We start from the raw sequence: 27,625 nt of genomic DNA on the forward strand, positions 1-27,625 counted from the left end.
TTTATTCACAATGTCTTTACAAAGGCTCATGCAACAGAGCAGCAATGGCAGTTTCGTGGAGTACTGCGCTGGTCCAGCGTATAGCTCTTACCCCACACTCACAGGCAGCTTTCCCATGGATGATAATAGAAGGCTTCAAATGCTGGCAGATACTGTGGCTACTTTGCCTCGGGGAAGAAAGCAGGTATGGTTGCTATTTTGTACCTTTTAGAGTGTTCATGTTCTCTTGAGAGCAGAGTGATATGTTTGTCTGACTGCATATTAAAAATGTTATTTTAGCTGCTTTGGAATTAGTGGCTCAGAGTATGGGTGAGGAAGGAGGTGAGGAACCCAGAGAGCTCCTGCACTAATCCTTAAATCTTGAAGATTTAAGACTATAAGACAACATTTTTAAGGCAAAAGTTAAAAGAAGATTGTTTTTCTCACTGGAAGAGGTGTTCAGGTAAAATAAAAATCATTGAGTGCATCAACTTGAAGAAGGTGTATGTAGACACAACCAGCTTGAGAGTTATTGTTCCTTTTTCCTTTTTCCAGTGTCTCCCATTGATTCCTTCCCTCCCAGCCTCTCTCCCAGTCGTTGATAGTCATTTCAGTTCATAATCCAATGAGAATACTTTTTTTAGGGCAAATTTTATTGACTAAATTGTCTTCAGTTCTGGGGCACTGGCACATACCTCACACTATTGGGAATTAAGACTCTTAATGGGATAAATGAGTGCAAGGTCCACCACTTACTAGCTGTAGAATCTTGAGTAGAGTCACTTTCTTCTCTAAGATTCAGTTTTGTTTTTTCTAAAATGAAGATAATAATAGAACCATCCAGTGAGGCTCTTCTGCGGCTTAAGTGAGGAAATGTACAGTGCTTAACAGAGTGACTGACATGTAGTATGTGCTCAATAATTATGCTATTATTTTAATTTTTATTGAAAAGTATTTCCCTAGAGAGGAAAACTCATTTGGAAAAAATCCATGTACAACTGGATTTATTGTGTGGTTTTTTTTCATTTTTCAATTTCCAGCTAGTAAAAAAAATTTAAACCAAAACACCTCTTCAGATTTTGGTTAAATAACTTGCTATAATGCCCCACGTACATATCTGAATACAGAAAATATTAAGAATTGCTTTAAAGCATGAATTTTTGCCCTTAAATCTTGTATGCACATCATATGTTCCTCTTAAGCCTTCTAATTTCAGGATTAGAGAGTTACAGCATAGTGGGAGAGTCGTGATCTTTTTTCAGTGATGTACATAGCTGATTCCTTGGTATTTTTCACAATGAAGATAAGGGAATAATTTGTCATGGTTTGGATGATTGATCCTTTTCAATCCAAAAGTGCCTTTATGACATTGTTTAACATAATAATGAATATTCTTATCAATTTACTGTCTGAAACTAAAGCAACTATGGGAAGTACCAAAATCTCTATTCACTTTTCATGTGTACAGCAGTGTAGGGTGTACAAAGATGAGGACACTTTTTCCTGGTCTTACAGGGTTTACAATTGAGTAGGCAGAACCAATATGCATTATACAACGTAAAATAATATACCTGCTCCAATCCAAGTACATGTCTTTGAATACAACCTTGAAGGATAGATATTCCAGATATTGAAGGGTATTCCAGAGCAAAGGAATAATTTAAATGCCGCAGCACAGATCTTGGGGCTCTTAGGGCAGTTTAAGTAACAACACATTATTGTGTTAGGTGGACCTGATGAGAGTCTGTGTGGGAGGGGAGGGGAGACCTCAGAGCTGGGCTGCTTTACACAACACTTGGACACTTTCCCTGAGGAAGTAGTAATTTGACCAGCACAGGGAAACAACTGAGCATGATTGAGTAGAAGGTTTTAGGAACCTTAGTCGGACAACATGCTTGTCGGTAAGTGGGTAGAGAGAGACTAGCAGTGAGGGAGCAACTTTTGTAGTTGGAGAAAGAAGATTCGAAGGAATGGAGAAGAGGCTCAAAGGCTTGGCTGTGAAGGCAGTGAAGAAGGAGGAGACACATCTGGTTTTAAGCCTGAGTGAAGGTAGCATGAACTAAAAAGAGGAATCAGTAGAAGGCTATTGGCAGAAGATAATGAGAGGGATGTAGGCATATGAGATGTACCTGAGTGTGTGTGTGTGTGTGTGTGTGTGTGTATGTGTATAATCTGTATAATATCTACACATACACACACATTTCCACACCAGTTATTTTATTCATATGTTCTCATCTTTTTTAGTTCTTCTCTTTTCCCTTTTCTCATATTCTTTCCCATGGTAAGACTTTTCCTATTCAAACAGCTTTTTCTTACTGTTGTGAGATTTACTTAAGAAAAAAAAAGGCAAAACAAAACATCTTATATACGATACTTCTGATTCTATACAATTATCATCAGTGAGGCTTGATGCAAGTTTATCCCAACAGTTCAGAATTTTCCGAATGGATGTTCATTTCCCTTAACTGGTTTTTTAGAGAATAATCACCTATTTGGCACTGACCGAACTGCAGGCAACAAGATCCCTTTGAGGTAATCCCACAAGCAGGTGTTTCTCTGCCCACTGTTATTTTCAACCCTTTCAGGGCTGATGTCAGCAATTCATACTTCTTGTTATCATTGGCTTTGCTTTCTGCAAAGCTCTATCTGGTTAGCCAGGGTGTTTATACTCAACATTATTTAAAAACAGATTTCTGTGTGTTTATATGATCTCAATACCTTTATTTGTAGGAGGTGACACACTCCCAGTGTGGCTTCTACTTCTGAACATGGTTTTAGGAAAAAAAACAATCTCTGCAATAGAAAACGCTGTAGGAGGGAGACAGGATGAAGTAACGTCATCTTGATGAATGTGGCAATGCTAAAGGAGTACCACTGGACCTTACACCCACTCTCCCAAGGGCAGTAGGCTGTCGTTGGAAAGTAGTTTTCACTGAATGCTATAGTGAAAACCTGACAAACAGAGGAGAAGCCTGAATGTGCATTAGTGGGACCACAGACAGACTCTCTTTGCCTGGTTTTCTTTTGGTTGTCGAATTATTACTAAATAGACAACTTCTGGAAGGGTTATTTCACTTAGAAGTTCAGGTACAGAATATTGTGCTAAACCCGGTAATGCATGTATTTCTGGGATGGGTTCTGCCCTTCACGAGCTGTTACATTATTTCTGGCTACACACCCATCCATCACCAAAACTCCCAAGTGTTCCTGACTGCAAGATATTTTGATCATTTAATGTATACGTTTAGTAGAAAACTGTTAATTTCACTACAAAAGAATTTGAAAAGTATTCTCTAATCCATACTGTGGTATGCTTAGAGACAATATCCAAAAATTTTTTCTTGAGAAAGAGGTTCATGGGCCCACAATGGGACTTTCCTGAGAAGCCACAACATTCTATTTGGGTTCCTAACGGGCCCTTAAATTTAAAAACTTGAGTTCAGCTCTATTATTTTGCTAATCTAAGAATATTTCTGTGGAGCCCTGCTATCCTAAAGCTCCTGACTTAAAAAGGAAGAAAAAAAAAAAAACCTGTGTTCATGGAAGAATTGGGAAGAATGAGGCAGGGGACTGGAAACGGAGCAGAGCACATAATTTTGGGACTTTTGAAACAAACAACAAAACCAAAAATACCTCATCTGTGAACAGGTATCCTCCCCTCCCGACCCACAACAGTTTCAGGAAATGAGTACACAGAGGGGCCAGGAAGTAACAGGCTGTTACTTAGCCGCAGAAGTGGCTACAGTATGGAACTACAAGCTCCTTCTGCAGGGCTGTCTGGCTGGCTCTGGGGCAGATTATTCCTAGTTTTTGCAAACTGACAGCTGAAGTATTTGGTCTTGGTTTCGCACTAAAGAGGGGCATTGTGAATCATTGCATAGCAGCAAAAATTACATTTTTAACATTGATGTCTAATCTTTTAAGTCCTCTGACTAAAAACAAAAGAGACGGATCCTCAGCCCTACCCCAGGCATCTTTATTTTAGAAGTTAGCAAGGGGTTAAAGAGCTGTCTACTCAGCAGATGTAATTGAATGTGTAGTTTGCAGCCCTGCCAAACTGCTAAACCTAGATTTCTCATATTAGATAATGTGTAATAAAAGACAGCTGTTGCCAGCATATGCTGTTCATTGCACACCAGTTCCTCATTCATGAGTTTTGCTGTCATCCCCACAGCCCTAAGAAAAAGCTCAGGCTGGGAGGGCAGTCAAGGGAGCAGAGACTCCACTGGTCAGATTCTAGAAGAGGGCTGCTCACTCCAGGGCTGCAGGGAAAACTTTTTCTAAAGTGTAAGACCTTTGCAAAGACCTCAGACGTACTTCTTGTCACTTAGGCAGATAGTTGGTTGAACCCTGAGAACGTTCCTTTCCACATCGCCTGAGTCTGACAGCCCAGATCAAAACCAAGTAAGCATTGTGGCAAGATGTGGAACGTGTCAGAGAATTTGATGGTGCTTAATTTATTTAAATTGTTTTTTTATTTAACCGTTAGGTGCCTATGACAGGCTCATTGCTGATCCAGAGTGGAAACTAATTCATAATTTGATTTAGTCTGAGTTTTTCCTTTGTGTCACTGATGACCTGGATCAGTCAGTCCACAAGAATTGAGTATCTGCTCTGCATTTCACCTTGTGCTAGGCAGATATTTCCATCTTAATCTAGTTGATTAGCTAGATAGAAAGGTTAGACCGAGAGAGGTGGGGAAATTTCCTTCTCTATAGAAGTCTGGGATTTGTCATGTGGACTTAAACAATTTTATATTTGAATCTATCTAGAATAATTTTTGATTTAGAAGGTAGGTTAAATGGTGGAAGAGATGAAATCTTGAAGTTCCCATCAATGCTAGGATTATTTGATTAGCAAAAGGGTATTTAAAATTGGTGAAGGAAAGCTCAAAATTGTAAGGACTCATTAATTTTTGCCACCATTCATTCATTTAGCAGTTGTGTATTAAGGCATTACTGACTGACTTTGTTTTCTATTAGTCCTTTTTCTATGGTTCTTGCTGTTTGGCGATTCCGATGTTTGTTTTCTTTCATTTTAAATTTTACTTTATATTTTTAAATGTCTACCCTTGAGCTTTTCCTATGGATATTTAATTTAATGAAGGACAGAGTTGAAGGCTCTCTTACTTTGGATCTCCCACCACCTCTTACCTGCTCGTCTTGTAGTCTAGTAGTTTACTTCTGTTTGTGTGTTTAGCTGTTTTTACGGTTCCACTCGACTCCAGGCCCTGTGATGGGCACTGGGGTAGAAAGTAAAACAAATACATTCCCCAAGAGGCCCAAAGGATACAGGGAATTATGAACAGAAGTGAGGTATTTAATCCAATCTGCCCTTCACATAAATACAATCTGTGCCTCCACATGAATGAATATGTGCATTATCTGATGAATATTGACAGCAAGAGTAATGATTTTAAATATAAACCCTAGTTATGATTTACAGATAGCACGATTAGGTATGACCCACCTAAGTACTTTACAATCTGAAATAAGGATCAAAGCCAAGCAAATGGAAATAATGAAAGTAGATAAGAAAATGTGTGTACAGTATAACAGAGAGGTTGAGAATGCTTGGGCTATCGAATTTACTGCTATCTTCCTCAAGAAGGCAGCATACTGCATAACTGAATGGTCCCCACCCTTGTTAATGGTACTTATCAGGACAAAATCAGGCTGAAACAAACCATACAAACTGTTATAGGTCTTCCACAGTTAGTCCTTATAAATTGAAAATAGATACTTTTTAGCAAATATAGAGAACTTTTTTCTTTTTTTGGTTCTGAGCCTTCCTATTGCAGTCTTCACGATGATATAAATGATTTGAAGTCCAAAACTGACAAGAGAGGAAAATATAATTAATTTACATCAAATTGTTAGGAAGAGATCTTCGTAGGTCTTCATTATGTTAACATTACTGACCAGTGGCCAAATTCTGAACACTGAGCCATTCCAGAAAATTTGTGAGAATGCTGACATTTTGTACTTGGTAATTCAAATTCCTTCTAGTGATGTAAGCTTCTCCACTAACAAATGCCTTAATGAAGATTTAATTTGTGCATTCATTTCTTCTACGTGTTTTTCTCCTGGCTTTCATCCTCTATTTTACTCTTATTTGTTTGGGCTCCTGCATTGATCTCCTGATATTTTCTGTAGTCCTTGACATATGAGAAGCATAATAGGTTGCCAGTTAAATAAACACCATGGGTTAACTAGTAGAATGAGCTTATGTTTTGGAGCCCTGGACCAACACTTGAGAAAGAGCTAATTAACATTTGTTAATTCCTAAGCAAATAAACAAAACAAGAAACACAAAAACTCAGTATAATTACCTTAAAAACAAGATGCCACTTTTTGTTAATTTTTACTTTGTTTATAACGGTAGACTGTATCCTGGAAGCTTATGTTTATATGATCTTTTCCCAAAACATGCAGAGGAGTAAAGGTGATGTTATTTATACCATTTACATCATTCTGAGGTTCCTTTCCTTTCTTGGCTGGAAATCTCACTGTACTCTTTTAAAACTATTGCAAAAATAAATCATGAAAAGAATTGAGGTTTTGAGTCTCTGATTTCACCCGAATTGTGCTTCTGAGTATTAGTTAGTTCTTTAGAGATGATTTTATCCTGGTAAAAACAGTAACATATTGAACTATTACAATAAACACAGTCATTTCATCAGCATCTCCCCAAACTATCAACTATTTGGGTTTTATATGCCATTCCATGGGTGTTATTTTTCTTTGGATTTCAGTGTGATTATAAATTGCTGTGGTTAACCTTTCAGAGGTTATTTTAAATACAGATTAGATATGAAGTTCTTTTTGGAAGCTTTGGAGCTTTGCCACATTACATTAACTCTTTTGCCATGGGGTATTATTATGGAAGCCTCATTTAATCTTTCAAGCGGACTGCCTGAACGGTCCCTTTCCCAGCTCTCCTTTGCTATCGCTAGAGAATGGAAATTACGGCCTTTCCGTAACAATTTCCCAGGAGCTGGGCCAAAGAAGGTGATAAAGAACAAAGTCCTTTGTGATATAGAACATTTTGCAGATATGTCTTAAGGACCTTTCAATAACTGTGTGCTTGTGTTTTTCAGCTTGCTCTGACGAGATCAAGTTCTTTAGATCATACCTTTTTCTGGTCTCAAAGGTAAAGAAATTAATTTATTTTTTGGTTTCTCAGCAAGATATTTAGGAACACAGCTTTCCAGGCTGTTGATATCACACACACACATAGAGTCTTATATACTACAGTTTACATAAACATCAGCTATTTTTTATTGACAGTTATTTTTAATGATAGGTATGTGCCAAATATTATACTTTGATCTTCATGCCTAATTTTTTGTTTTTTGTTTTACAGAAAGCTTGTTACTGTGGAAAAACAAAATAAAGGAAAATTTGGGTTTGAAATTCAGGTGGGCAGTTTTCAGATTTTCCAGACTTTTAGTGAAGAAAGTGGCACTGGTTATGTCATGATATTTGCAGAGAAAGAATGAAGTTGGGCTTAGGGAATGATGGAGGCTGTGACTTGTTTTCAATGTTTTTGGTAGTCTTTCAGTGTGTTGGGTACCATCAAGGAAAGAAGACATTCAGCGGATAAAAAACCCACCCTGAGACATAGTGTGCTTCTTGTTTGTAGCGCTTTAGTCTTCTGGTAGGTTTGAGACTGATCAGAAATTCTTGATATCAGCCAGCTCATAAATAAGAGAGTGATGTACTCTTTATAATGTGCATTTTATATATTTGCATTAGTGATGTGTTTTTTTTAACATCTTTATTGGAGTATAATTGCTTTACAATGTTGTGTTAGTTTCTGCTGTATAACAAAGTGAATCAGCTATATGTATACATATAACCCCATATCCCCTCCCTGTTGCGTCTCCCTCCCACCCTCCCTATCCCACCGCTCTAGGTGGTCACAAAGCACCAAGCTGATCTCCCTGTGCTATGCGGCTGCTTCCCACTAGCTATCTGTTTTACATTTGGTGGTGTACATATGTCAATGTCACTCTCTCACTTCGTCTCAGCTTACCCTTCCCCCTCCCCGTGTCCTCAAGTCCATTCTCTATGTCTGCGTCTTTATTCCTGTCCTGCCCCTAGGTTCTTCAGAACCATTTTTTTTTAGATTCCATATATATGTGTTAGCATATGGTATTTGTTTTTCTCTTTCTGACTTACTTCACTCTGTAGGACAGACTCTAGGTCCATCCACCTCACTACAAATAACTCAATTTCATTTTTTTTATGGCTGAGTAATATTCCATTGTATATATGTGCCACATCTTCTTTATCCATTCATCTGTCGATGGACACTTAGGTTGCTTCCATGTCCTGGCTATTGCAAATAGTGCTGCAGTGAACATTGTGGTACATGACTCTTTTGGAATTATGGTTTTCTCAGGGTATATGCTCAGTAGTGGGATTACTGGGTCATATGGTAGTTCTATTTTTAGTTTTCTAAGGAACCTCCATACTGTTCTCCAAAGTGGCTGTATCAATTTACATTCCCACCAATGGTGAAAGAGGGTTCCCTTTTCTCCACACCCTCTCCAGCATTTAAACAGCATTTTGCAGGGGTTTTTTTGTTTTTTTTTCCGGTACACGGGCCTCTCCCTGTTGTGGCCTCTCCCGTTGCGGAGCACAGGCTCCGGACGTGCAGGCTCAGCGGCCATGGCTCTCGGGCCCAGCCACTCCGCGGCATGTGGGATCTTCCCGGACCAGGGCACGAACCTGTGTCCCCTGCATCGGCAGGCAGACTCTCAACCACTGCGCCACCAGGGAAGCCCCTCATTATAGTTTTGATTTGCATTTCTCTAATGATTAGTGATGTTGAGCATCCTTTCATGTGTTTGTTGGCAATCTGTATACCTTCTTTGGAGAAATGTCTATTTAGGGCTTCTGCCCATTTTCAGATTGGATTGTTTGTTTTTTTGATATTGAGCTACATGAGCTGATTGTATATTTTGGAGATAAATCCTTTGTCAGTTGCTTCATTTGCAAATATTTTCTCCCATTCTGAGGGTTGTCTTTTCATCTTGTTTATGGTTTCCTTTGCTGTGTAAAAGCTAAGTTTCATTAGGTCCCATTTGTTTATTTTTGTTTTTATTTCCATTTCTCTAGGAGGTGGGTCAAAAAGGATCTTCCTGTGATTTATGTCATGGAGTGTTCTGCCTATGTTTTCCTCTAAGAGTTTTATAGTGTCTGGCCTTACATTTAGGTCTTTAATCCATTTTGAGTTTATTTTTGCTTATGGTGTTAGGAAGTGTTCTAATTTCATTCTTTGACATGTAGCTGTCCAGTTTTCCTAGCACCACTTATTGAAGGGGCTGTCTTTTCTCCATTGTATATTCTTGCCTCCTTTATCAAAGATAAGGTGACCATATGTGTGTGGGTTTATCCTGTTCTGGGCTTTTTATCCTGTTCCATTGATCTATATTTCTGTTTTTCTGCCAGTACCATATTGTCTTGATTACTGTAGCTTTGTAGTGTAGTCTGAAGTCAGGTAGCCTGATTCCTCCAGCTCCATTTTTCTTTCTCAAGATTGCTTTCGCTATGGCAACATTTTTAAACTATTATTTGAAACACTTAAGAACATTTGGCTCTATGTGCGTATTGTCTCGTGCTTTAGGAAGATTTTGACTTCTTTATGGATTTCTATTTAATAGCCTAAGAATTTCATTTCTTATTTTCTGTCTGCTTTTCATGGCCATATTTGCTAAGGTGATGAGTTAGGTCAAATGAAGTCTAGTCTAATTAAGTGCAAGAGAAGTAGTTTAAGTATTACTGTGTTCTTTTTCCATTACACTTTTGCATTTCTTTTAGAGGCATTTTGCATAACCATATCCTTATACTGCACATCAGTTTTTATATCTTAACTTTGGTGCTGCCTTCAGAAAACTTTGGTGACTAAATATAAGCCCCACAGTTGTAAAGTCAGTGTGTTTTTAGATTAGGAACAGGAAGCTGCTATGTAAGATGTGTTTTATGAATAAAGAAACAAAATGGAACTCTAGCTGCAATGAATAGGGAGAAGGCTCTAGGAGAAAAGAAGAGACCTTCTCCTTTCTTAACTCCTCTACTTTTGAATTTGGTGAAATCTCTAATTCTTCCATCAGGTTTTAGAAGCATAGTACTCTCTCTTGTTCCTCATTCACATGAAACACTCCTTATTCTGTTGTAGAGACACTATGCTTTTTGTGACCACTTCTTTTCAAATGAGATTATCCCCAAGGATGTGCAGTGATTGCTACTGAAAACAGGAGCAAAGTCTACTCACTTACTCTTACTTAATGTAACCAGAGAGGATCTCTTCTCATTTTTCTATAGACATGTCACTGTTTCCCCCATGTTTCTCCCTTATACCATAAACACTCTACATGAAGCAAGAATCAAAACTATCATTAGTAGACAGCAGGCTATAGTGCCTTGAAACTTTGTGGATTCATGTGAGCTAATGGCTTCACCTCTGGACTGCAGCATGTCTGTGCTATCTTAGTGATGCAAGGATCCACTCCTCTGCAAATTCCCTTATGGTGTATGCTTTCCATTACTAGCTCTACGCCATAACCTATTCTCTAGTACTCATAAGATTTGTAGTAGTCATCAAATTAGGGGACATGCTCTGGGAACATTTTGAAGACCAGATAGAACCTCACGTACCCTTATTGTGCCCCCATCATTAACACGTATTTGGGCCCTTGTCTACCAGGTGCAGGGCATGCTGGGAGAGAACAAGTCCACCTCCTCTGGTTTCCATGGGTGCTAGTTTTTTGCTGCTACAGAGAGTAATGTAGTAATTTGGCAGGAAGATAGACCTTAGATTCATGTACACCTGAGTTCATATTCTTTCAGTGCTACCTTAGTGGGTTCTTAGGCACTTCAAATGAACTAACACATAAAGTACTTAGTAATGTGCCTGGTTCCAGTAGAAGATCAGCAAACGACAACTGTTAGAATGAAGGCTATCAGGCATGAGAAAGGCAATGTACTTTTGTGTCTCTAGGAAATGATTGAGCTAGAAGACTGGATAAAAGAGAGAAATATCCAACTAATAATTTCTTTCCAAAACTTGGGGACCTCTGCCTTTCCTTCTCTAAGCCACAAATTTTATACCTGTTGCAAACATATACACAGGTGCAGGCTACATCAATTAACATGTTTCCCCTTCACTGTACTCACCTTCCTCCCTGGACACGGAGGGTAGACTCTCACTGCTAATGAGAATCATTACAACAGTGGTTTCCCAAAGGAGGGTCTGTTATAGCTTTGGTTCATGTCCTCCATGAACCAGACCACCCTTCCATCTCTGGAAGGGCCTGGGCTGTGGCAAGAAGACTCCCTGGCAGAAAAGCTGTTAAAGGGATCTCTGGCATAGATGGAAAGTAGATTGCACGATCTCTGAAAGTCCCCTCTATCTTTAAGATACGGGGATTCTAAATGCCTTGCAGAGTACATAGAAATCTCTTAGGTTAACAAAGTCAAGTTTCTAGAAGTTTGACTGACTTCTGGTTCTGCTGGTTCTGGAGCCTGGAGGTCTGTAATACCAAAAGGAATGAACATCGGACATTCATTTTTCCACAGGGAAGCAGTGCTGGAATGTGGTTTAATTTTAGGAAACAGATGTTTAGAAGACTTACTCAACTCAGAATGCTGACTTTGATTCTAAATGCAGCAAGACCTCATAACTTAAATATGTGAAAAAGAAAAATATAGGTCCTTGGGCCACTCTATTCACCAAACACTTGTGCTGTGTTCTTGGTACAAATCGAAAACAAAAATAAAAACAAAAACAAGCTGCTTTTGCCAAATTGAGGCCAGAGGCGAAGCATAACTTTTTCTAATTTAGTCGAGTGGCTAATGAATGAGTATTTAGGGCAGATGTACCACCAAGCGCTCAGGAATGAAGGTAATTGAGTCAATCATAGTGCTTTTGAATGAATGCAGGGCAGATTGTCATTATTTGCAGAACTCTGATTTAAAATAATTATTGTTGGCGTATCTCCCTTGCTGGATATGTACTGTTTCATACGCTCCTGTAAGAAGTACTTTAGCTCGGGAGAACCACATAAAGATTTTTCTCTCTGCTCTTGGCCATTATTGTTTTAGCCCATTGGGAAAAGAGAAACCAAATTTTTCTTGTTAAATATGCGATAATGATAGCATCAGGCGGTCTCTTAGGCTTGAAAGTCTTAAAGTCTTAAGCCAGTCTTATCCTACTTTCTTTCTTAAGCCAGATGTATTTTTTATGAATGGAGTCAGCTACAGATTGTGTGGGAGAAGTGTAAGATTGGTACTTAGATTTAGTTTATATTCAGAAAAGCTTCCCAGATTGTTCTTTGCACTTATCTATTATGCTGCTTAAGGTAACTGATACCACTTAATATTTTTTTAACAAATAGATTTTGAGTTTTTTGGTAATGGTAATCTATTTTATATTTGGTAATGGTAATTATGTATCCCTTTAATTTTACAGACTTACAGGCTCCAAAACCAGAACGCCTGCTCCTCAGAGATGTGCACCCTGATCTGCAAAATCCAGGAGGATAGCCCAGCACACTGCGCTGGCCTGCAAGCTGGTAAGTTAGAACTATGCTCATGTTAGGAATTATTTAAATAGCAAGAAAAATAACTTTTTGCTAGTGAAGGTCAGGACATGATTGTTGCTTTGAATTTCCTTAACTCCTTTATGTTGCCAAGGTTTGGGTCTTGCTTGTTTTATTTCATTCGTGGGTCAGGAAAGATTATTTAACCAACCGTTTTAACACTCATTTTTCTTGGCATCTCCCAGGTGATGTCCTTGCAAATATCAATGGTGTGAGCACAGAAGGTTTTACCCACAAACAAGTTGTTGACCTGATCAGATCATCAGGAAACCTGCTAATGTAACTATCTGGCTGCTTCCCGTGGGGCTTCAAAAATGTTACGGTCTCTCATAATGCCTGTTGAGTGAATGAATAGGCTTTTTGTTCAGGATCACAAGAAGGGAGGCAGTGCACCACAGCTTGGGGATTGGGTACAGACCGTTTTTATCAGCTCCTTTTGTTTCTCAAGGTTTCCGCAAACTTGAACGTGTTGTCAACATCTGAAGTCAGAGGACATCAATAGCCCAAACATCTGAGTGGGTGGGATAGCATTTTTTAAATTTTATTTTTAATTCAAATTCAATTAAACTGGCACACATTCTCTTTGGACAGAGCGGAATGGGTCCAGTTTCCATGGCTGATATAATCCTGTGGTTAGAACAAATGAAAGGTCAGAAGGGCCGAGTTTTGTCCTCTTCTACCACCAGCCAATTGTTTTTCTCTCCTAGTGTTCTGTTTGAAAGAACAGTCTGCTCGGCCCTCATGCCGTGCAACACACACACTCACATCTGCTACTATTCCCAACTTACTAATGGGACATTTGTTTCCCCAGTTAGAGATTCAACTGACATTTCCACCCTTAGTAACTAATAAGACCTTAGTAATTAGTTAAAAGATGGAATTCACCCATTCACTAAAACGATATTTATTGAGCAAATACTATGTTTCCAGCTCTGTGATAGGCTCAGGAGAGCCTTCCTATTGTGGAAGGAGATAGGTAAGAAGAGCCTGCAACAATAAGTAATTTTGATATTTCAATTATTGATAACTGCTATAAAGAAAGTAAAACAAGAAATGGGATAGAACATTGAGTGAGAGGGCTGCTATTTTAGCTTAAGTGTTTAAAGTGGTCCTTTCTGAGAAGGTGAGCTTTGAGCTGAGAGCGAGATGAAGAGAAGGGATGGTTGGATGAACTCCTGGTGAGAACATTTCAGATAAAGGGAGAGGTCTCTGAGTTCTCAAAGTGGGCTTGGCATATTCAAGGGATAGAGAGGAAGCCAGTGGAATTGGTGGTTGGTGAATTAGGAAGACTATAGTAAGAAATGAAGACAGAGAGTTCTCCAGGGAGCAGAGTATGGGCCTCACCAGCCAGGCTTAATCGTTTTAGAATTTATTCTGATCATCTCATTTATTCTTCACAGAAGTTAGTTATATTCCTATTTATAAACGAAGTGACTCAGGCTGAAATGAGGTTTAGTTAAGACCAGCCATCTAGTAAATGCCAGGGCTGGGATTTGACCATCTGCTCTGGAGGCCAGGCCCTATTCTCCAGCTACACCACAGCTGCTCCTTGTAAGCTGCCAATAAAAAATCTGCTGGACACTCTTTAGTGATTCTAGTCTAAAACTTCAAAGGCTATTTCTTTGGGGTTTGTGTGAGAGTAGTTTTGAAAGATGACTGGTGGTGGTAGAGGACTGAGTCCAACTCTGTGAATCCTATGAGTTCAGGGTAAAGGTTGGGGCCACTTGAGCTCCAGAGAAACTTGAGTCTATAAGGTAGGAGTCATATAGAGTCCAGGGGAACATGCTGGTGATTAGAAACAGAAACCTATATTCCAGATGGGTAAAGTGGGCAGACCTCAGGTGGATAATTAAAGAGTATTGGGTGGAGACAATTGGAAATCCAGAGATAAGGAAGATGAGAGACCGTTTGTACAAATACTGAAGAGAGCGGCCAATCTATGGCTGCAGTTCTGCCCACAGACATCTATTGCTTGGGCAGGTCAGGTCAACATTAAAGTGCCAAATAGATTCATAGGGATCGTCACTGTCGCCCAGAGTCAAGACCCGCTAATAAGAAAGCAGACAACGTGTTCTCTTGCTATCATCTCATTATCTTGGGCATAATGCTGTTGGAAATAGAGGGAAACTGGTCTCTGCATTTAATACTATTATTTTACCATGTCTTGAAAATTTTCTTGCGTCTTTATAGAGTTACAGCTTATTTATCAAAATGAATTTGAACCAATATTTTAAAAATGCTTAGTTGTATAACTCACATATCATATTTATCTTATGCAGATTGATGGCCTCTAACTTGAGCCCACAAAACAAATCAAATCACTCAGGATAGAGCAAGTCTTTTTATTTTTCGAAGGGCATTTGGTATAGGGAGAAACACCGTTAGATGGATAATTCTAAGGTTGAAGTTTGTACGCTTAAAAGGTTTTGAGATGAGAGTCATAGGAAAGTTATTATCTCATAGTAGTTCTGGTTCTATTTGTTCTAGTTCCAAAATTAAGGCAATTTACAGAGGTAAAATTTCCTAGAATCTTAGGGAAGAAAGGATTTTCCCTTGTTTCAAGAAATAGCTTCTCGACTCCATTGTTTGAAAGTCCCTAGTGCCTGTTTTCATTGCTGTATCCCTCACTTCTGGCACGATGTCTAGAGTCTGGCACATAGTAGATGCCCAATAAATATTCACCAAATGAAGGAGGTGACTCACCCAGACCACCCAAGAATAGGTTCTAGCAGAGAACAACCGTCATTGCCATATAGGGGCTTCTATAAAATGAGCTACAGTTTACAAATAAACCAGAGTCTTTTCTTTCAGTCACCCTCTCAAAGAGAGTATTTATTTTCCATATTCTTTCTTAGAATGTTGTCAGAAGGTTTGGCTTACATCCAGATACTTGAAGTGCCGTGAGGATGGTAACATTTACGTTACTTTTTAAGGATAGCCTGTGCTCAAAGTGTAGTACTCCATAAGGATGGTACTTGTTTGAAAGAATCACTCATGCTATTCCCCTCCCCCTCCTTTTTTTCTTCAAACAGGATAGAGACTCTTAATGGAACAATGATTCTCAAAAGAACAGAGCTTGAGGCAAAGCTGCAAGTTTTAAAGGTAATTTAATTTAATACAGTGAGACACATTTTTCATCCTTGAATGTGAGTGGTAGAATAAAGATCTATTTGAAGAATTGAGATAGCCCTTGAAGATGAAATGTCGTGATGAGACTAAACTGCTGAATTATCAAGAGCCATACAATTACCTTTGCAGGAATATTAAATTCCACAAACCAGGGCAAATCACTTTCTTCCTTCCTTCTTCTGCATGTCTATGAGGCTCAGAAAGGCAACAGGAAGGCACATCACCTGAAGAACTTTTCATTAATGCACCTGTGATCTCTTTCAATTTACATTTTGTTTGGGAAAAAACCAAAGAAGTAGAAGCTGTCTTTTTGTCATTTTCCCAAGTGCTGTATATGTGTGCAGGAGGGCCTGGGATTTTTGTTTTTCTGTTGTCCTCCTCTGCGTCCTTTCGTTTTGCCTCATTCTTACTACAAAAATCATCTCCCTCTACTCCTGTGGCTGTCCTTGTATCTACTTTCACTGGCAAATACAGTGTCAACTTTGAAGAGGAAATTAAAGTTTACAGGAGATAGTGTACAATGCAGGATGTTCAGTGAAAATTCTCTAGGCTATTTGAGGGTCTTAAAAATCTCAGTTTCCTAGACTGGTGAGGTTCTGGCAGACCATGAAGTCTAGGCCCTCGCTCATGTGCATCTCAGGATGTGCTCAGTTATTGAGCTCAGGAGGGTAGAGTTAGTATATTCCTACTTTATCTTTTATTCCTCCCTTCTACCACATTTAATTCATCAACAAGACCTGTTTTCTTCTTTGTCAACATTGGTTTTATATTCTTGTCATTTTGCTTACCCCTGTGATCTTTTGAATCAATTTATAAAATTCATCGGAAAAAAGTCCTCTTCAGACTGTGATAGTAATTGAATCGTATTTATAGAATAAATGATATCAATCGACGTTATTATGGTTTTTGCTTTCCTTACTTCAAACACAGGATCTCTCTTTCCATTCAGGTCTTTTATGTACTTCAAAAACATTTTGTAATTTTTTCATACATTTCTATATATCTTTGATTATATTTATTCCTATATACCTTCTAATTTTTTTGCTATAATTAATGTGGTCTTTTACATTTTCAACTGCTTATTGCTGTTGATTTTTGTATAAAGTTTTAAATCCAGGAGTCTTGCTGAACTCCCTTTATTCTAGTAATATGTTTGTAGATTCCCTTGGATTTTTTTATATAAACATAGTATCATCTGCAAATAATGAAAGTTTTGCCCCTTTACTCCCAATTATTCAGCTAGTTTATTTTTTCTTCTCTTACAATATTGGCTAGGACCCTCAGGATGTTATAAATAGTGAGTCATCTTCTTCATGTCAAAAGGGGTGCCTCTAACATTTTATCATTAAATTTTTGTAAGGAGTAAATAGTTCTTCATATTATATTTAGGTTTTTTAAACTGTCGAAAGTTAATTTGTTTCTGCAAAAGAGAGAGAGTCTTAGTGAACATCATTTTCAAAAAAGTAAAACTGGCTTTTTCAGGCTTTTGTAAAAAAAAAAAAGGAAAGAAATGTAGAATGTAAACTAGTGATGTTATTTAAAACACAAGTGAAAAATAGGTTTATGTTTCATGGAATAAAGAACTCTATTGCACAACACATATTTGCATGCTTCTAAGCATTTTCTGTTCTTTGAACATTTTTTCTTGAACTTTTAATATACATACTTTATTATTTTTTCTAACCTAGAAAATTTTCAACATCTCCATCCTCTCCCAGAACATCATGAGGACCTTAACATGTTTAAATGTCCATTTAAGGCTCCATCTTCCTTATTATTGCTTACTGGAGAAAATTCTATCCATTTTTAAAATGAAAAAGACAGGCTTTTTTTCTTAACAGCTGGTAAACAAGTATACCAACCTGTGAACTGTCAGCCTTGCCCTTGTTTCTTGTATTCTGTTCTTTACCTCCGGGTTTACTTTCCTTCTTGCTGTAGTATTATACTCCTTTAGTGAGGGTAGGTGGGTCTTTATTGAAAAATATCTATTTCACTGCTACTATAGAGAGTTTTATAGGTAATTGAATTATTCTAAGTTGGTGTTTTATCTCCTTAGCACTTTGAACGCTTTGTTCCTTTGATATTTTGTTTATGAGGGAGCTCCTAATTGTTTATACTTTGTAAGGTACTCTGCATTTTCTATATTTTCTTCTAAAAGTTTTAAAGCTTTTTAATATCCAAGTCTTTAATTCATTCAGAATTAATTTTTGTATGTAGTATGAGGTAGGATTCCAATTTTGTTTTATTTTTTTCTATTTGAGTACTCAGTTCTCCCAGTACCATTTATTTTATACAGTCCTTCTTTTCCCCCAACGGACCTGCAGTAAAACCTCTATTTTTAAGCTAGTTCCAGATGTGAATGGATCTTACAGGCTTCCAATTCTGATCCATTGATCAGTTTGTTTATTTCAAACTCAGCTATTGTACCTTTGTAATAAATATTGATGTCTGATTGGGCAAGCTTTCCAGGTTATTCTTGGCCCTTTGATTGTCTGTATACATTTTAGAATCAGATTGTTAAGTTCTATGAATGTATGTTGGAGCTTTGATAGATAATACGGCTTTATATAGATAGATCAATTGGAGGAGACTTGACGTCCATATGGTATTGAGTTATCTTACTGACAGACTATCTCAGTAAATAATTTTTAATTATTTTCTTTCCATAAATTCTTATAATTTTATGCAGATAGATCCTATGCGGCTTTTATTAGATTTATTCCTTTGTAAAATGATTTTTGTTCTTATTATAGTTTCTTTATTAAAAATAATGTTTTGATTGAGATTAATGTGTAGATGTGTGAAATCAATTTTTCTGTGCTGTTATAGTCAAACACCCTGCTAAACTATATAATTTCTAATAAATTACAGATTATTTTGAGTTTCTCATGAAGATAATAACTATCTGCTGAGAATGATGTTTAGCTCTTTTTCTTGTTTTGCTACACTGGTTAAGGCCTATAATACAATGATGGATAGAAGCTAAAATAGTAGGCATCCTTGCTTTGCTTTTGACCTTAAAGGGAATTCTTTTGATTCTTTCCTGTCTCTAGGGTTATACTTTTCAGGTTAAGGAGGTTCCCTTCTACACCAAGTTTTCTGATAGTTTTTACAGTGCTCATGTATTAAATTGTATCAAATACTTTTTTTCTATAAGTGTTGAGGAGGTCTCATTTATTTATTTTTAAAAATCTGTCGATTTGGTGAATAACATTTAAAAATTTTCTAATGTAAAACCACCCTTGCATTTCTATAATAAATCCAACCTGGTCGTAACTTATCATCTTTTTAATATACTTGTAGATTTGATTTGATAACATTTTCTTTAGCATTGTTGAGGGTAACTTCATCTTACAGGTAGAATGGCTTGTAATTTTCTTTTCTCAGACTATCTTTTTTAGTTTTGGTATCAAATTTACTGGACTCTTAGCACGAGGTGAGGAGTCTCTTCCCCTTTTCGTCCTCTGGTAGAATTCTTGTAACGCTATCTGAATCATCTGGGCTTGTGTTTCTTTTTGATGTGAATACTTCTAAACTCTGTTTCAGTTTCTTTATTAGCCATAAGACTGCTCAGGCTTTCTATTTTTGTTTGTTTGTTTGAGCCAGGTTTATTGAATGATGTTTTTGTTAATAAAGTTTTATAATTTTCAAATTTATTGCCTGAAGTTGATAATAAACATTCTGTTCTCATCTTTTTCTTTTCTATCGCAGCTGTGCTTGTGTCCCCATTTTCATTTGTACTACTTTTTATGCCTTCTTTCTATTTTTTTTTTTCTTGGTAATTCTCTCTAGAGGATTTCCCATTTTTAAGCTCTTTTCAAAACCAAGTATTTCAATTTTGGGCAGTTTTTCATCTTTTGCTGGTTGCTTTTAAGGTATTCTTTTGTCTTTCCTGATTTACAGTTTCACCACAATGTGATTAGGTCTGGATTCATTTCTAAATTTATACTGCTTGGAACTTGCAGTGTCCTTCCAGTCTAAAGACTTCTGACTTCCTTCAGTTTTGTATAATTGTCAGCTTGGCCTTTTTGAATACACCTTCCTCATCATTCCCTGGATTATCTTCTGAAATTTCTGTTAGACATATTTCAGAGTCTTTTGATTTACTTTCCATGCTTCCTAACCACTTCAGATTTTGTATCACTTTATCTTTTTTGTTATGTTATTTTTTATTGAAGTATAGTCAATTTACAATATTGTGTTCATTTCAGGTATACAGCAAAGTGACTGAGTTATACATATATGTGTGTATACATCTATATCTATATTCTTTTTTTCAGTTCTTTTTCACTGTTATGTTATTTTTGAATTCTTTAGTAATATCTTCACTAATGTTGTCTGTGTTCTGTATAGAATGTGTTTTTTCTCTTGAGTTTTAAAAGTTAATTTTTTATTTTCAAATAGTTTTTTCGTGTCTATCTGTTTTTCCTTTGTTTCAAATTTCTTATTCTTAGGAACATCACATTTCTCTCTCAGAGGATTGTAAATACTCTTATTTTAAAGTCTTTGAACACTTTTCTATTTTTATTTTGTTGTCGAGAGTCCATGTACTGATTATCAGTTTTGTTGTCTTTCTTATCATTAAACTTCTGTGGAGCTCCGGAGTCTGGATTGCCCATTTCCCTGGGCCTCTCCCTTCCACTCAGTGTGAGAGTTGGGCAGTGGCCTCTGCTCTGCACTTCAAGGCTTCCGGTCTAAAGCCAGGTCTGGCAGCTTGGATGCCTTCCCTGGAGGGCCGGTGTGCTGCTCAGTTCAGGTCATGAGGCTACATTTATGTGCTCCTGCTTCTCTGGGTACATGCTCTCCATGAGCTTTAGTTGCCCTCAACAGCTTTGCTCAGCTCCTTTTCACAATGGTGGAGCTTCAGCCAAGGTTCTTCTCTCAAGCAGGAAACTTGTCTTTGTCTCTGCCTCACATAATTGCATTTAAACTATCGCCAAAAGGTCTAATTTCCTTGTGACCTCTTTCTTTTTCTCCAGATCCAGAAGACTTTTGGGTTCATTTCTGCTCACTTTCTTTCATTTCTGTTCCTTTTCTAATCTTGAAATTATGAGATTTCCAGCTCATCTCTTGAGCCAGAAATGTCTGGGTCTGACCTATTAACCAGAGTCAGGTTGGCTTCCCCTTCACACAATGACATTTAGTTTGTGCATCCTACGTGTGCATCGTGTCCCTCAAAGACTCTTTGTGGGGCCATAACCTCTTCTTTAGAAACAGTGGTGCCTTCTGAGCTGTGTTTTCAGGGATTCCCTTTCTCATGGCCTGTGATTCAAATGTTTAACATGAAAACAGTACATCTAGTGGGCTGAGGGACCTACTTTTTAATCCAGCTCTGATATTTACTGCGTTTGTAGCCCTTGGGAAATATCTTGCTACATTAAACCTTTATTTTCTAATCTGGAACTTTTTAGGACAGTTAGAAAAATTAAACAGCATATTATCCATGAAAGCACTATAAAAGTAGTAAAGTGCCGTGAAAATGTTTAGCTATATGTCTCATGTAGAATGAAAACGTTGGAGATACGTTCAACCAAAATATCCAGTCTGTGATAGCTGAGTGTTATTCCAGGAAGCCATCCTTTCATTTATTCATTTAGCCAATATTTACTGAGCATCTGCTATGTACCAGGCGTACTGAGCTAGGCACAGCGAGGTGACGTGATCCAGTAGGGTTAAATCTCACATGTACTTTAATTTTCTTCTAACAGTGAGAGGTTAGATTTGTCCAAATACACTACTGTGATATTAATAATAGGCTGACTCTGAGGAAAATAAGGAAGCTTCAATATAGACTAAAAACTCTTAGTCACTTTGACACATCTGCTCTTTGCATTGGTATTTTCTTGGTTTAAGTGACGACATACTTAGATGACTGGGACAAATCAACAGATTTGACATTTAAAAACCTTGACTTTCACAGAAACTGTTTGGCAAGCTCTAACTTTGTATTTCTGCATAGTAAGTGCAGAAATACAACTTCCTCTTCTCCCTATAATTAGTTTTGAGCATCAGTCTATCCTTATGCTCCCCAACTAGACTCTATTCCCTTGCAAGAGATAAACCTCTTTAAGAAAGAAAAAAGGGCTTGGTATATATGCCAGATCCCTGCTAGTTCTGTACTTCCTGGTTTCCTAACTCTGACCTTCACATGACCACAGGTTTACAAGAGCTGTAATTCAGGTAGCCCAGCAGTCTCATAGCCAGGTAGACTATATTATAGTACAGAAAGAACAAGAAATTAACTGAGCCAGGTATTTTATGGCTTTGACTCATTGATTGCATATTATATTGACAATCATAATGATTGCTGCTAAATGTTACTCTTATCAAGGCTTGGAAAATCCTGCCCAGTGATTGTTCAATTCCTGAACTGAGGAACCAGCCACTTTCCCCCTTAAACACTTAATGACATTCTTGTAATATTTTCTTTTCCTTCAGTCTTCCCCTTCCAAATGTGCTTTTATCCCCCTCTTCCTTTTTAGCCTTCACCTGCCCCTTCCAGATTGATTTGTACAAAGGACGACTTGTTTCCAACTAGGCTGGCTGTCCTTCAGGATAAGTGTCCCCAGGCAAATCTGAGCTGTTCTTACCTGCTGGACTTGCTGTGGGGACCTGAAATGGCAAAGGAAGGGGTGGAGTAAAGAGAAAAGACGGGGAGGGAGAAGGAGCCTTTTTGCCTTGTCAGATGCCTTCTGCTTGGTTGACTTTTGATTCCAGCCTGTGGGCTAGGCCAGGCCTCACGTGCAGTCGTGACCATTACAGCAGCCATTTCATCTTTCCCTGGGCCACTGCTCTCATGTGCGGGGTAGCCAAGGAAGGAAGCAGTTAAGAAGTCAGGGTGCTTACAGTGTTCTAAGTTTAGCCCTCCAAGAAAGCCTTTTAGAACTGGTCAGCTTCCCCTTTTGGGTATAGAAAATAAGTAGATATCCAGCAGAAAAGACTATTTTAGTGCCCCAGGCTTATAGAATGATGGTGTTTTTTTTTTTAAATTGAAGTATAGTTGATTTATAATATTGTATTAGTTTCAGGTGTACAGCAAAGTGATTCAGTTATACATCTATTTTTTTTCAGATTTTTTTCCGTTACTTGTTATTACAAGACACTGAATGTAGTTCCCTATGCTGTACAATAAACCCTTGTTATTTACTATCTTATGTATAGTGTGTGTATCTCTTAATCCCATACTCATAATTTATCCGTCCTCCCGTTCCCACTTTGATAACCATAAGTTTGTTTTCTATGTCTGTGAGTCTGTTTTGTAAATAAGTTTATTTGTGTCATATTTCAGATTCCACATATAAGTGACATCATATGGTATTTATCTTTCCTGTCTGACGTACTTCACTTAGTATGATAATCTCTAGGTCCATCCATGTTGCCGCAAATGACATTATTTCGTTGTTTTTTTATGGCTGAGTAATATTTCGTTGTATACGTATACCACGTCTTATGTATGCATTCAAAATGATCATGGTATTTTTTGAACACTTACTAAGCTGTACCCACTGTTCCAATCATTTTACATTTACTAATGCATTTAATCCTCATGACAATTCCCAGGTTTAGGTTCTGTTCTTGTTCTCATATTGCTGATGGAAGAAGCCTAGAGTGTAAAAGCCTTGCCGAAACAGCTAGTAAATGGACACAAACCTAAGCAATCTGTTTCTCTAATATTTTTAAATTAAAAAAATATAAATATCATTGTTTCTATTATCTGTTGTTTCTATTGAAATGACATCATTGTTTCAACTTGTTGGTGATACTAGATTATTTCTTGAGAAATTAGTGTTCCCAATATTCTGCTTTTATACAGAAAAAGAATCTTTCAAATGAATGGGAGGGATTGTTAGTGATAGAAAGAAATGAAAAAAAAATAATGACAAATCTCAACACCTGGAAGTAAATTGCTATCTTCACTGGGGTTTCCAAATAATTAGCACTTTTCTTCTTTCTCAGCAAACCTTGAAGAGAAAATGGGTGGAGTTCAGATCTCTGCAGTTACAGGAACAGCGCCTGCTTCATGGTAAATGTGATTTCCTGTTCAGAAACCACACTTACATTTCATTCTTTCAGTATTTCTGCCTTTAAATTGTTTTAAGATTATCATCATTACAAGAAAAAAAATTGCCTAGCATGGATTGAGAATAGTAGCCTGTGTTTCTTTGGCATGGCTTTTGGAGTGACCACTGTATTTGGAGGAGGGGTAAGTCATCATCACACCCCCTCCTCCATACACAGAACACATGCACATGAAAACATGGACACAGGTGCATGTGTGCACTCGCTCTCAAGAGGCACCTGGGGATTTTAGAAGAGTAATATGAATGATTGCCTGATTTTCCTACTACTTCAGCAGATGAATTAAATTCCTGAGAACATCTGCGGTTCAGGGGCTGGGTAGTTCTCAGAAACTCTTGAAGCTGGGAATGGTAACATGCTTCTTGGGTGGAGCTCCTATTATTTGCTCAAATTGTGTAAGTTACAGTAATGCAGAGAAATCCTTCCTCATGGGCCTCAAATCCAAAACAGAAATAGGAAGGATCGTTATAACAGTAAATGCCTGGCTCTTGCTGTTGTGTACATTCTGAAAAGAAGGGTTGAGTTTAAAATTTGTTGACATGGCATTTGCCATGTGACTGGTATAACCTGAGGAATGAACTTGTAGATACAAATAATTCGCTGAAACCACTAACTGTGTGGGTGGGAAATATAGGTTGTATCTTCTTCAGATAACACAGAGCTAACGTCTCTATAACCTTAGAATATCTGTTTGTTAAAAGTGATAATCTGTTTACAGAAGAAGGATACATTTAATTCTTAATTAGGCACTAATTTATGGCTTAGGGGCTTGTGTCAAAGTTCTGTTTTTTTCAAAAACAAACGTGTATGAGTTACTTTTCTTTTCTGTGTTTCTAAATTAATATTCTTAAAAACCTATAGCAGGCTTTGTTGGGGGGGATCTGAAGTTTGCTAACCAGACAGAGGCACACATTTCTGGCCACTTCCTGGATTTCTGTAGACTTGAGGGTGTTTGGGATATCTTTGCCTCTACTTCCGGAGCATCCTGGAGTGGAGATGGGGTTTGGTCTGGTAAGTGTAGGCAGTTCTATGGCTTTATGGAAGTGGCCTTGTATAGACACGATCCTTAGTTCAGAATCAAGGAGTTTGACTTTTCATAGGTCATTGTTGTACATATTTTTTGAGAGATTGAAGGAGTTCTTTAGCTTACTTTTTCTAGACCTACAGTAAATATCCAGGGCATGAGTTTCTACAAGCCAACTGCTCGCCAATCAAAAGAAATTCATCAACTTGTTGGGAGATGAAATAAAATTGGTTTTGTTAACAAAAAGGAAAGCATTATAACTAGTCACCACAGGGCTGGCCCTACTCAACCTTGCAGATCAAATGGAAAAATAAGCAGTCTCTTTTTATAGTGTCAACCAAGGGCAAAGGAGAGCAGAATTAGAGATTATCAGCACAAAATAAAACAATTTCTGAGTGTGTAAGGTTCTATTACTTTTCCTGAAGCAAAGTCATCTTCTAATGATGTTTTTCTCATGCTAGTATTACAAATAATCTCCTTTCTTTTAGCAGCATACTAACCAACTCAAATAGTACAGAAACAAGTGGGATATGAACAGGCTGTTGGTGTGAGATTAAAATTTGAGTTTGGAGAGCCCAGATGTAGGTTATAAAAGGTTGATGAAGAAATTCAGCTAAGCAGATAACATTCAATTTCTTCAAATGAATTATTACTTATTTTAGGACAGGGATGTTTTCTGGGTACACTACCATTTCAAAGCATTTAAGTATTAAAGTGTTCTAAGAATCAACTGGGCATATCGAGGCTGGGAGATATCCTTTCTGTTTTAAACATCTTTGAATTCTCTAATAATCAGCCTACAGGGGCAGGTTTTATAACTGTGTTTCCCATACACTTCAAGTGATGTTATAATAATTTTACAATTATTAAAAAAAGATAGTAACTAAAAATCAGAAGAACTAAAATAGAGAAAATCCATAAGAGGCATTTCCCCAAGTATATTCTTTGGAGCCCATTTCTATGATAATTTTAATAAAAGGTGGCGTGGTCACTACAATATAAGAAATGATTCTTTTGGAAATTCATAAGTCACACTGGCATACTGTTAGATGAGTTGAACTGTTCTCATATGAAGACTCTTGTTTCAATTTATTTAATCTAGCATTACCATTTTTGTCACCATAGAACCCTTTTACCTGGAAACTAGTTCATGAACAAATAGTTTGAAAAATCATACTATAAGGTTTATTGAATGGTCTCATGAACAGTTACTTATTCATGCAAGTGAAAATTTAGTGAAAAGTATTATTTACCCTTATTCTTTTTTGTGCCCTTCAAAGAGAAATTTGGTGTATTTACTTATAAGGAGTGATGCTCAGATCCATTTCCCAGTAGTCTTTGTTTTCTGCTTTCTAGGTGATGCAGCTAACTGCCCAAGTTTGGAAAATATGGACATAGATGAATCAGCTTTGTTTGGACCCCTGCCGGGTTCAGCTCTCCTGGACCGGAGTCGCTTATCCAGTGAGAGCAGCTGTAAGAGCTGCCTGAGCTCCATGACGATAGACAGTGAGGATGGGTACCAGACATGTGTGTCTGAAGACTCGAGCAGGGAAGCCTTCAGCCGGCAGACAAGCACAGATGATGAGTGTTTTGTCCTCAAGGATGGGGATGATTTTCTGAAGAGGTGTTCTTCAAGGAGGAACCAGAGCATTAGTTCTGCTAGTAGTGGGTCCATGTCTCCCTTGTGGGAAGGCAACTTCTCAAGCATGTTTGGGACTCTGCCCAGGAAAAGCAGAAGGGGAAGTGTCCGGAAACAGCTCTTAAAATTCATCCCTGGCCTTCATCGCGCTGTGGAAGAGGAAGAGAGTCGCTTTTAATGGGTTGTAGTGCCCTTTCATATTAGCTTATTTCATAAATGTCTTCAGATTCATTTAGACCAACTCCACCCAGCTTAGCGGGAAAGTGCAGATGGATTGCAAAACTGACATCCCATTTCATGGCAAGAGTGAACTTTATTTAAATTTTTGTATCATTATGTTTGCTCCTTCAATCATTTTTGTAACCAGAACAACTCAAGTTCCAAGCAGGCAGTAGGAAAATTAAGTAATAAATTAGAAAATATTAACAAATTAACACAAGTGCCTGCTCATTTTAATGCTGCCTGTGAAGGCAAGAGTAAAATTTATTTTCTAGATTATTCATGTAAAATGTTGAGAACTTTTTGGAGTCAAGTGTGAATAAGAAAGTGACAGAATATAATTATTTGGAATACCTTCTGTAGGTTAATTGGTAGGTTACAAAACTTTATATTTGCTTAAGCTCGGTAGCCTTTGGGGAGGCTTATTAATAGGCAATTTTGAATGTTTCTGTTCAAATCTATGAAAGATTATAAACAAAGATGATCATCAGCCCTTTTTTACATCCACAATGACAATAAATCGGGAAGTATACGATTTAATATGGGGGTTTAAACTTTATGAGCTCCATGGAAAGATGTTATCTAAGATGGGTGCTAAGGAAGCCTATAGTAAGTCCTTTTTTATTGGTAGCCTAAACAAAATGGATGAGGATGTCATTCTTACCTAATTCAACTTTTGTTCTGCCTAAACATTGATGACAAGTCTAGCTCTCTCAAGATCCTACAGCCTTGTGATTTTTTTGAACAAATGTCTAAAATTTGAAAAATTAGGAAAAGTATTTTCCTCCTGTAGATTTTTTTCCACATTACTCCTCACTTTATATTATATATTCCAAATAGTTATTGCCTCAGCGCTCTTTTGTCTATTTGTTATGTTAGTATCACATTACTTCTAGCCTTTCAATCATATTTTTATTCAATACCCATTAAAGTCCATGATTTCTCTGTT

General features: G+C 37.5%; 1 protein-coding gene across 1 annotated transcript; it reads left to right on the forward strand.

The window, feature by feature from the left end:
- On the forward strand, positions 1-27,625 carry CYTIP (cytohesin 1 interacting protein). Its single transcript, XM_060151491.1, has 8 exons — positions 1-184; positions 7,079-7,131; positions 7,345-7,399; positions 12,457-12,559; positions 12,772-12,865; positions 15,619-15,688; positions 23,672-23,738; positions 26,175-27,625. The coding sequence occupies exons 1-8, from the start codon at positions 11-13 to the stop codon at positions 26,633-26,635; spliced, it is 1,077 nt and encodes a 358-aa protein (XP_060007474.1). The 5' UTR covers positions 1-10; the 3' UTR covers positions 26,636-27,625.

This window comes from Lagenorhynchus albirostris, chromosome 6, assembly GCF_949774975.1.
Source record: "Lagenorhynchus albirostris chromosome 6, mLagAlb1.1, whole genome shotgun sequence".
NCBI lineage: Eukaryota > Metazoa > Chordata > Mammalia > Artiodactyla > Delphinidae > Lagenorhynchus > Lagenorhynchus albirostris.